The sequence below is a fragment of the Nannospalax galili genome, unplaced genomic scaffold (genome assembly GCF_000622305.1).
Source record: "Nannospalax galili isolate Female #2095 unplaced genomic scaffold, S.galili_v1.0 scaffold199, whole genome shotgun sequence".
Taxonomy (NCBI): domain Eukaryota; kingdom Metazoa; phylum Chordata; class Mammalia; order Rodentia; family Spalacidae; genus Nannospalax; species Nannospalax galili.
In genome coordinates, this window is record NW_008343559.1 from 356,637 (window position 1) to 368,384 (window position 11,748).

The 11,748-nt window shown below is 40.7% G+C and overlaps 1 protein-coding gene across 10 annotated transcripts in view; it reads left to right on the plus strand.

The window, feature by feature from the left end:
* The window catches only part of Ccdc77 (coiled-coil domain containing 77), a 37,120-nt gene extending 29,582 nt beyond the window's left edge, over nucleotides 1-7,538 (plus strand). For all 10 annotated transcript variants that reach the window (XM_029566803.1, XM_008839715.3, XM_029566799.1 and 7 more), the window contains 4 exons: nucleotides 3,060-3,279; nucleotides 5,064-5,189; nucleotides 5,284-5,436; nucleotides 7,085-7,538. In XM_029566803.1, the coding sequence (XP_029422663.1) occupies nucleotides 3,060-3,279; nucleotides 5,064-5,189; nucleotides 5,284-5,436; nucleotides 7,085-7,231 (646 nt within the window). In that variant the 3' untranslated portion in view covers nucleotides 7,232-7,538. The remainder of the gene's footprint in view (nucleotides 1-3,059; nucleotides 3,280-5,063; nucleotides 5,190-5,283; nucleotides 5,437-7,084) is intronic.
* Nucleotides 7,539-11,748: the final 4,210 nt, after the last annotated feature.

Consider the following 11,748-nt stretch of genomic DNA (forward strand, 5'->3'; position numbering starts at 1 on the left):
CCCCCCACTCCTTTCTTTTTGCCCTAGCTGGGCTTGCACTATGCTTCTGGAGTGCTGATGGCCTATACCTGGCTCCCAGCCCATATTTTATTTGTTTGTTTATGTATATGACTGTTTTGCCTGCATGTATATAAGTGCACTTGTGTGTGCAGTGCCCACAGAAGCCGGAAGAAGGCATTGGATGCCCTAGAACTAGAATTACAGATAGTTGTTAGCTGGGAACTGAACCTGGGTCTTCAGCAAGAGCTATAAGTGCTCTTAACCCCTGAGCCATCTCTCTAGCCTGTGACTGTTATTTTTAAGATTTATTTTAATTTTTTAAATTATATGTATATGTGGGGTGGTCTGTGCATGTGTGAGTGCAGGTGCCCTCAGAGTCCAGAAGAAGGCATTGGTTCCTGTGGAGCTGGAGTTGTGGACAGTTGTGAGCCTCTGATGCTAGGAACTGGGCTCAGATTCTTTGGAAGATCAGTACATGATCTTGACTGCTGTGCCATCTCTTCAGCTCAAGTAATGTGTAATTTTATATTGGTTTTTCAGGATGTTAATAATCATCCTAGTTATAGTACATATGTGCGCTCATGATAGGTTCCTTCCATTAGACAAATCACCCTAAAGCTCTTGAGTGGCATGTAATCCTATGCCATTAATGACTTTTGGGTGTCACTTGTTAATTTTTTTTTTGGTTGTGATATTCTGTTTATTTAATTTTGCAGTACTGGAGATAAAATACAGGACCTAACAGGTGCTACGCAGGTGATCTCATACATGAGCTGCATCACCAACCTACCTGTGATATGTTTTAATGCTTTTATTAGCATATATTATACATAATACTGGATTTCACTATGATATTTTATATATTACATATTTCAACCATATTTATCCCCTTTACCTTCTTTTGTCCTCCCACTCTCTAATATGGATATCACTTTCAAATCATTTATACATTAACAAGACCACACTGTTTCAGTTTGTAATTGAGAACATAATGTAAGACAGTATAAAGTTACTCATTAAAGTAGATGGTAGATGTCCTTGTGATAGCTAAATCCTTTGTAGATATAGACAAACATCTATCTATCTATCTATCTATCTATCTATCATCTATCTATCATCTATCTATCTACCTATCTTCATTCATCTGATAACCTTTACTTTGTGCCTAACACCGTGCTATCATTTTCCTCTTACACATGTACCCTGCTACTCATGAAGGAGCTAAGTGAATCTGACATCATTTGATCAATGGAAAATTATAGCGATTGCTTGCTTCATGGTATTTAATACCCTTGTGGGAAATTCCTCACTTGATATAGTACTTTTCTAGGTGTTGATGTTAAACAGTGAGTTGTTAACTTCCAAGAACATTGTTTTTTAGGCATGTATCATTTGTCTGTTCCTAAATCAACAACAGTCATCAGGAATGTACTCAGTGCTTTCGCACCTCCAGTGGTTGGTACTGTCTTTGTTCTGGTGGTAGTAGGGAGAAAAGAAAAAGAAAAAAAGAAAAAAAAATGTGTGTGTACATCACATATCATAAAATTATATATAATTGTAATATATATTATAAAAAATATATATCCTTTGCTCAGTTAGGGAAAATATGCACGTTGACATTTAAAATCTGACATAGTATATAAATGAAAGTCAAATTATAAGACAGTATAAATTGAAACCAATGTGGGATTTTAGACAACAGAAATATTACAATGGACTAAAGCATTGACATAACTTCATAGAGAAGATAGAGAAGCCAGTCTTAAGAAAAGGACAAGAGGGGGCTGTAGAGATGGCTCAGTGGTTAAGAGCAGGGGCTGCTCTTGGAGAAGACTCACGTTTGAATCCCAGCACCCACATGGCAGCTAAGAACCATCTATAACTCCAGTTTCAGGTGATCTGACACCCTCTTCTGGCCTCTGCAGGCATTGTATGACATGGATGCACTTGTAGGCATAATACTCATACACATTAAAATAAAAATAAAATAAAATAAATTTTTTTAAAAAGGGACAAGAAGTTTAGCTGGGTGTGGTATATGCCTGTAAAATTAGCTACTTGAAAAGTTGAGAAAGGAAGACTAAACATTCAAAGTCAGCATAGGCAGCTTATTAAGACCCTATGTGAAGAATAGAAGAAAATTTTTAAAGAGAGAAAAGGGCTGGAGGGGTATGGTAAAGCACTGGCCTAGAAAAAAAACACCGAGATTTTGACAGCATTTTACATGGAGGCAGTATCTTTAATATTTAAGAACTCATATTAGGGGCTGGAGAAATGGCTCAGTGGTTAAGAGCACTGACTGCTCTTGTGAGGACCCAGGTTCAATTCCCAGCACCTACATGGTGGCTAACAACTATCTGTAACTCCAGTTCCAGGGAATCCAATGCCCTCTTCTGACCTCCTCAGGCATTGCATGACACAGTTGCACCTACCTACGTTCAAACAATATACTCATACACATTAAATAAAAATAAATAAAATAAAATTTTTTAAAATGAAGAACTCATGTTAAGTCCTAGGCAGATTCCTATCATAATTCAGTTATTCCTTGTGTCACTCCTTGGGAACAGTCCCTAGTTACTCAGACTATGTATAAATAGTTCTGTCATCTTTCTAATCCTATAACCTCAATTTAGCACTCAGGAAATTTGCTGTAAAGACTTGATCAGTGAGCTGGGCATGATAGTACATGCCTTTAATCCAAGTACTTGGGAGGCAGGGGCAGGTGGATCTCTGAGTTCAAGGCTTGCCTGGTCTACATAGCAAGTTCCAGGCCAGCTGGGGGTACAGGTGACCCTGTCTCAAAAAGACAAAAAAAAAAAAAAAAAAAAAACACCTAATCTGTGAACCAGGGAGCATGGGTAGTTATAATAACACTTTGCTAAGTGAACATGTAAGATTGTTAGTGATCAAGCTGTCTTTTTAAAACTGAAAATAATATTTTATAAAATTCATATTGTACAGTTTATAGAACCTGTATTTATCTTCTGGAATACGCCTCTATTTCGGGTATGCAGTGTAAGCATCTTCATGCTCTCACCATTGCTCCTCTGTTGTAGTCTCCATCATACCCAAGAACTGCTCTACGAGAGCACCAAGGACTTTTTACAACTGAGATTTGAAAACCAAAATAAAGAGAAATCATGGATGCTTGAAAAGGATCATTTGATGTCAAAGATTAAGCAATGTAGGCTACAGTGTAAGAAGAAAGAAGATAAAATTGGAAAAATTTTTCCAGTTTTACATGAGACTCATCATACCCAAAATGAATATATTAAGGTAATATCATTGTGTCTTACAGAAATTATGTTCCTAGAATTCCTTGGGGTTGGGGATATGGCTTGTTTGGGAGAGTGCTTGCCTAGCATACTGAGGTCTTGAATTTGAGGGGGTGGGAGGAGAACAAACTAAGAGAATTCCAAAGAGCCTACAAATTGTTATATAAGAGCCATTCAGTCCTTGAGTAGCAGTAGTAGCATCATAAAGTAGATTTCAAAGTGTCTGATCATAATGGTTTTTGAAGATTTAAAATACTGCACCAGACAGAGGCAGGAACTCCATGCTTTCAAGGCCAGCCTGTGCTATGGAGTTAGACCCTGTCTCAAAATAAAAATCATTCATTCATATATTGATTCAACAGATGGGTCAAACTCTAGGATTATAGCACCATGTGAGTTACACAAAGTCTGTTCTCCGAGTGTTTATATTTTAATGAGAGGGGAAAAAATTAACAAACATCAAGGAAATCATAGTTTATAAAATAATTTTATGGTAGCTGGGTGTAGTGGAGCACGCCTTTAATCCCAGCACCTGGAGGCAGAGGCAGGTGGATCTCTGTGAGTTCAAGGCCAGCCTGGTCTACATAGTGAGTTCCAGGACAGCTGGGGCTACAGGGAGACCCTGTCTCAAAAAGACCAAAAAAAAAATAATAATAATTTTTATGGTAATAAGAGAATTATGCAAAGCTTGTATATGAAACTTGTCTGAGGAAAAGCAAGGCCATCCTCATGCTTATAGAATAAAGGAAGAAGTGAGAGCTGGTAATGTAGCTTATTGGTAGAGGTGTAGGATTCACAAGGCCTTGGCTTTAATCCTCAGTACCACAAGAGAAAAAGAAAAAAACAAGGCATTGATGTGGAAGATCCTTGGAAGGGTTGGCAGCAGCTGATCATGGATGGCCCAGATCACAGTAAGGAATGTAGACGTAGCCCTAAACGTTATGTCTTGGAAGTACTGTGTGTTTAAGGAAGTAATGTGATCTGATGTAGAAGTTATTTGTTGTTTCGTTTTGTTTGGGCCTTTTCAGACAGGATCTCATGTAGCCCACAGTGGCTTCCAGTTCACTGTGTAGCTGAGGATGTGCCTTGAACTCCTGATCTTCCTGCCTCTACCTCCTCGGTGCTAGGATTATAGGACATGAGCCAGCACACCTGGCTCATTTTTTTAGGTTAAATCATTTTTACTGGGGAGATTGGAGAGATGGATCAGTGGTTAAGAGCATTGTCTGTGCTCTTGAAGAAAGACCTGGGTTCAAATCCCAGCACCCACATGCTGGCCAACAAATATCCATTTAACTCTGGTTTCAAGGGAACTGATGCCCTCTTCTGTCCTCCACAGGCACTACACCACATGGGTGCACCTACATACACACAGACATAATGCTCATACACAGAAAAATAAAAATAAATTAACTTAAAAAATTTTACACAGAACAAAACTGAATAAATAAATAATTTAAAAAATTTCTCAGCCGGGAGAGGTGGCAGGCGTATCTCTGAGTTCAAGGCCAAGCCTGGTCTACATAGCAAGTTCCAGGCCAGTAGGGGCTACAGAGAGACCCTGTATCAAAAAGACAAAAAAAAAAAAAAAATTTTTTTAGAAAAGGGGCTAAAGGAAAAAGTCTAGAAATAGGAACTTTCCAGATATTTTTCAGAATTTCTTGCCATCTTGTTCTTAACTCATTTTGCTCTTCTAGAAATCTTTCCTCTTTCTTCACTGAAGTGCTATTTTGAGTTATCTAAGTTACAGGACTAAATATTAATATTTTTTCCTTTGGCCTACAGTCTCTAAAAGATAAGTTAGTACAAGAGAAAAAGCTGTCCAACATGTACCAAGAGCAATGCGTTTCCCTAGAAGAAGAACTTGCCCGCATTCGGGAGGAAGAAGGAATGAGGAGAGAGATCTTCAAGGTATAAAACTCTGCATTGTGATGGAGTGGGGCATGCAGATGGCCCCAGGGAATACACCCCTCTTCATAAACTCCTTCCCATCACCCATATTTAGGATCGCTCCAACAAGATGGGGAAGCGCTTACAGATAATGACAAAACGCTATGAGGCCTTGGAGCGTCGACGCACCCTGGAAGTAGAAGGCTTCAAGACAGATATTAAGGTTCTCAGACAGAAGCTGAAAGACTTGGAGCAAATGCTGTATAAGGTAAGTTTTGTTCCAAATTATCCCAAGGGAAAAGGAAGTGGAGGCAGAAGGTCAGGAGAGTGCCTCAGAAATATAGATGTCCAAGGATGTGATATAGCATGTAGCAGGTGTGTGCTAAGCACACAAGGTGCCGAGTTGATCTCCATTGCTAAAAAAATAACAGAACAAGGCCGGGCGTGGTGGCGCACGCCTTTAATCCCAGCATTTGGGAGGCAGAGGCAGGCAGATCTCTGTGAGTTCGAGGCCAGCCTGGTCTACATAGCAAGTTCCAGGTCAGCTGGGGCTACAGGGAGACCCTGTCTTAGAAAGACCAAAAATAAATAAATAAATAAAATAATGGAAGAAAACAACCAGAGAGATGTGCTGTATCCCTGCTCAGACACCAACAGATCACTGTCCTCTCTGAAAGTCAGTTCAGGAGGAACACCCTGTGGGAAAACAGAAGCAGAGTGAAACTTACACATTGTCATCCCTCCCAGTTCAAGTAGGTTAAAAGAATTAGGTCTGTTTGGAGGCTGGGAAGATGGCTTAGTGAGTAAAGTGCTGTGCAAGCAGGATGACCTGTGCTCAGGTCCTCAGCACCCACAAAATGCTGGGCATGACACAAATCTATAACCCCAGTGCTAGGGACAGAGACAAGCAGAGCCCAGGGCCTTGCTGATCAGCCAGTCTAGCCAAAGCTGAGCTCCAGAAGAAGGCAAACATGTCAGCCCCTGACCTTCACACATGGGTTCATGCATACCCCCACATGCACATACATATGTGCACTCTACACACACCACAAAGAGTTATGTCTGTTTTTAAAATGGGTAAAACGATTGAGTAGTAAAGTACTTTCAGCGTCCAAAGTTGCAAAATCCTTGGTAGAAATTAAACCAGTCACCCATGTGTCCTGAATGGTTACTGTTTTCTGAACAAAGTTAAAAAAGGGGCTCTATCACTTTCGTCAAATTTATCAAAAATGTTTATATTGGTTTTTTAAAAAACTTTTAAAAAATTTATTATAATTATTATTATTATTAATTATTTTTTGGTCTTTTTGAGACAGGGTCTCCCTGTAGCCCCAGCTGGCCTGGAACTCACTATGTAGACCAGGCTGGTCTTGAACTCACAGAGATCCACCTCCCTCTGCCTCCTGAGTGCTGGGACTAAAGGCTTGTGTCATCATGCCCAGCAAATTAATGTTTATTTCATTGTATGTGTGCAAGGGTACAAGTGTTCCATGGTCTCTGTGTGGAGGTCAGAGGACAGTTTGTGGGAGTCCATTCATTCCTTCCACCATGTGGGTTCTGGGATTGAACTCAGGTCCAGAGGCTTGGTAGCAAGTGCCTTTACTTAATACTAAGTTATCTTGCCAACCTTGTATTTTTCTCTTTACCCACTCAAGCCTAGTTTCTCCTCAAATTCAATGTGTAGTCACGGATAACCTTGAACTCTTGTTTGTCTACCTCTCCCTCCCAAGTGCTAAGATTAAAGGCATGTTCTACCATGCCTGACTAATTGAGTGTTTTCTTTGTTTAGTCACTCAAAAATTTAGGATTGAATTTATTGTAGGTAAGAAGGAAACAGCTAGCATAGCCAGCTCTTTGTGACTGATTTCTCTCCCCTGGCTCATGCCATAATTGTTTTCTTTTTTTTAACTCCCTAGGCAACAGTTACCACCCGGGGAAACCAGGATCTTGCCATTCTATATGAAGTGCGTGATAGCAATAGACGAGCACATAAGATACAAGGAGAACTGAAGAGCCTCAAGTCCAAACTGTTTGGTCTGGAGAATGAACTTAGGCTGTGTTGATACCTACTTCCAGAATAGGTCAGTTTCCTGAAACCTGAGGCAAGGTCATCTCCCAGAAAGTGGACCTAGAGCTGAGCAGAGTAATGGTATCTATTTTTATAAAGACGGTGTTAAGGCCTAGTTGTTCATTCTTATAGCCCCAGCTCTTGAGAGGCTGGGGCAAGAGGATTGCTACAAATTGGAAGTCAACCTGGTGGCACATGCCTTTAATCTCAGCACTTGGGAGACAGAGGCAGGCAAATCTCTGTGAGTTTGAGGCCAGCCTGGTCTATATAGTGAATTCAGGCCAGCTGAGACTACAGGGAGACCCTGTCTCAAAGACATGAAAACAAAAAAAACATCAAAACCAAACCAGGTGTTGTGGGGCACACCTTTAATCCCAGCACTCAGAGGCAGGATCTCTATGGGTTCAAGGCCAGCCCAGTATTCATAGCAGGCCAGCCAGGGTTATATAATGAGACCTTATCTCCATCAAACAAAACAAAACACACACAAAATCAAAACTAGAAAAGAAAGGAAAAATCTTTCCTTGGCCAGTGTGGTGGCACATACCTTTCACGCCTTTAATTCCAGCCCCCATGTTAGGGGGGGTGGGGGCAATCTCTGTGAGATCAAGGCCAACTTGGTCTAACTAGCAAGTTCCAGGCCAGCTAGGGGTACAGGGAGACCCTGTCTTTTCTTGCATACTAATTTTATTTGTAATTTTTACTGGTTCCAAATTATAGCCTGAATTTCTCTGAGACTTCTGTGCATTTTTTTTCTTTCTTTTTTTTTTAAGCTTGAACTTGTATTAATAACCTTGGAACAAATACATTAATAATTAGACATATAGTTTACAATTTTGAAAGAACTTTCATACACACCAGTTAAACACAACATCCCTGTAAGATAGGCAGGGTAGGTGTTATTTTCCCATTACTAGTGAGAACAAGGCTCAGACGTAAAGTAAGGTTACACAGTTGGTAAATGAACTAAGACTAGAACTTTGGCCTTCTGATGTTAAGCCTCCATGAGAACATTCAAGTAATGACATCCATGCTATTCAGTGTACATCCTTATATTGATGTGTTTTATAAGTTTTTCTATCAACTTTCCCTAACATTCCTAAACATTCAAACTGATGACATTGTTGTCTTGTTACTGGACTATTTCTCATATATGTCAAGCCCCATTCTAAGATGATACTTAATAAAGGTTTGAGGCTCCTTGGCTATAAATTCTAAATGGCAAAATAATTCAGAACATTCTGCATATATTTTCCTATGCTGGATGTTTTTCTTTCTTTAAAAAGACAATGATGGGGCTGGAGAGATGGCTCAGCAGTTAAGAACACTGGATATTCTTGCAGAAGACTCAGGTTTGAATCTCAGCACCCACATGGCAGCTAACAACTGTCTGTAACTCCAGTTTCAGGGGATCCAGTGGCCTCTTCTGTCCTCCATGGGCATTGCATGACACAGGTACTTACTACATACAGGCAATATACTCATACACATAAAATTTTTAAAAAATGAATAAAATATATATAAAAGACAATGATGGGGAACTGGAGAGATGGCTCAGCAGTTAAAAGCATTGGCTGCTCTTGCAGAAGACCTGGGTTTGATTTCCAGCAGCCACATGGCAGCTGACAGTCATATGTAACTCCAGTTCCAGGGGATCTGATGCCCTCTTCTGGCCTCCTTGGGTATTGTATGACATGGGTGTACTTACACATTCAAGCAATACACTCATATACATAAAAAAAATTTTTTTTTTTTGGTCTTTTTGAAGCATGGTCTCCCTGTGGCCCCAGCTGTCCTGGAACTCGCTATGTAGACCAGGTTGGCCTTGAACTCCCAGAGATCCTCCTGCCTCTGCCTCCCAAGTGCTGGAACTACAGGCGTGTGCCACCACGCCTGGCACACATAAAATTAAAAAATAATAATAATAAAGACAATGATGGGATATACCTTACTTGGAGAAGTGTTTGTCTAGAGTGCAGAAAGCCCTAGCGCTATTCCCAGCACTCAGAAAACAAGGCTTGGTGGCTCTCACCTATAATTAGCATAGGAGAGAAGTAGAGGTAGGAGGATCAGAAGTTCCAGGTGAGGCTGGAGAGATGGCTCAGTGGTTCAAAACACATACTGCTCTTGAAGAGGACTTCATTTCGATTCGCAGCACCCATATCAACTGATTTACAACTGCCTTTAACTCCAGCTCCAGAGAATCTATGGGCATTGTACTCATGCACAAACCTACACATATATACACATAATTTTTAAAAAATAATAAAATTTTTAAAAAGAAGTTCAAGGTCATTCTTGGCTATATTGTGAGTTCAAGGCTACAAAAAGAATAAAAACTTAGAAATGTTGCTGAGCTTGGCTAAGTATTAGTAAGAAGAGCATGTTTCCTAAAGGATTGAAGGCATTCATTAAAGTTGTGTTTCTTCTTGGGAGGGAGGGAAGAAAGCAGCAAATGACATACACATTGTCAGGTTTGTAGTAATTTCTCTATGTAACGTGGTATAAGCACGTCCTGAATGACTGGCCGCTCTGTACAGCCCTTGCTCTTTGGTTAAAAACTGGTCACCAAGAAAAATGGGATATGTGAAGGGTATGGTGGGGCAGGCCTTTAATCCTAGCACTCAAGAGGCAAAGGCAAGTGGATCTCTGAGTTTGAAGTATAGTGGGCATTCTTTTACAGTTAGCCCATTATCTATACTTTGGTTTCAGTTGAATTCCTGTCATTGCCACTACTGACAGTCAGATTTCAAGATTTATTTAATATTCATTCCTTCAAAAATTTGTTTCAGCCAAGCACACAATGTAATTGCAGCATTTGGGAGGCAGAGGCAAGAGGATTACCACAAATGACCTAGGCTGGTCTAGCCTATAACAAGTTCCTGACCACCCAGAGTACATACTGAGACCCTATCTCTAAAAAAACCAAAAAAGAGGCCAGCAAGATGGCTCAGAGGCTAAAGGCACTTGCCATCAAGCCTTACGACCTGAGTTTGTCCCACATGGTGCAAGGAGAGAACTCCCACAATTTGTTTTCTCGCCTCTCACGGGCATACACCGTTTTTTAAAAAAGACCCAAGATGGCGGACTGCACTCAGGCAGGCTCAGCCAGACTTTCTAGGGAATAATTTGAGGAAAGATGAAGGACACTAAACCGCTGGAAACAGGGGCTACCCAGGATAGTGGTATCAATAGCAGAAGGAAGAGCTCAGAAAACTTGATACTTGGGTACCCCTTGACACTGGGTACCCAACACTGGCAACAGAGCTGAAACCAGATGCCATTCTAAAGACTTCTGCAGCCCAAGACCCTCTGTGAACCACATTCATGGGAAATACAGACCAAGTGATCCAAGACAGACTATATGCTAAATTCAGACAAATTGAATACTGTGAAACTTTGAATCAGATCTGCACAGCATTCAGTGAGCTGACAACCTGTTGGGACTCAAAGTATGCACCAGAAGTTTCATTCACTCAGACTCTAAGCGGCATGCAGGACATTGGCAAGAGCTACATTGGGGCAGGTCAGCATTTGCAATGAGGCCCTTGAAGGAATTGACACAGGTGTGACCAGAGCTGGGATCACTCCTGTGAAGCATCGCCCATGGGCTGGGACAGCATTGGTAATCCAGTCAACCAAAGGAAGACTCAGAGAAACAGGACCAACCATCACAGAGGCTCTCTCAGCATGTATGAACTCGGCGGGGGGGGGGGGGGGGGGGGAGGGGGAGTGTAAAGATGATTTTATGTATGAAATACACAAAAATTTAATTTAAAAAATTAACCCCCCCCCCCCACACACACACAACTTACCAGAACATTTGAGATACAGCTCAGGCAGTTCTAAGAGGAACATTTGTTTATACCTATGAATGCTTACATTAAAAATATCAGGCAAGGACTGGGGAAATAGGTCAGTTGGTAAGGTGCTTGCTGCACAAGAATGAGGATCTGAGTTTGGATTCTCAACACACATGTAAAAAGCCAAAAGCGATGGTGCATATTTGTAATCTAGCATTGGGGAGGCAGAAACAGATAACATAGGTCAATCAGGGAGGTTCAGGTAATATGAGAGATCCAGTCTCAAAAGAGAAGGTGAAGAGTGGCTGAAGAAGCCACCTGTTGTCAACCCCTGGCATCCACACGCACATCCACATGAACACGTAGATCATACACACACAGACACACACACACAACCAAAGATTTCAAGTAACTTAATGGTGCAACTCAAGATTTTAGAAAAATAAGAAAAAGCCAAACCCAGAAGCAGTAGGAGGGAAGAAATAGTAAAAATTAGGGTTGAAATCATGAAATGGAGCAATGAAATGAACAGGACGTAGGCCAAAACAAAAGATCTGGCTCTGAAATGATAAAGAAAATGTGCCAAATCCCTAGTCAAACTAACCGAAAGAATGAGAAGACCCAAGTTAATAAAAATTAGAGATGAGAAAGTGGGAGGTTGCAACAGATTCTAATGAAGTCAAAAGTATCATTAGAGAATGTTTCCAAC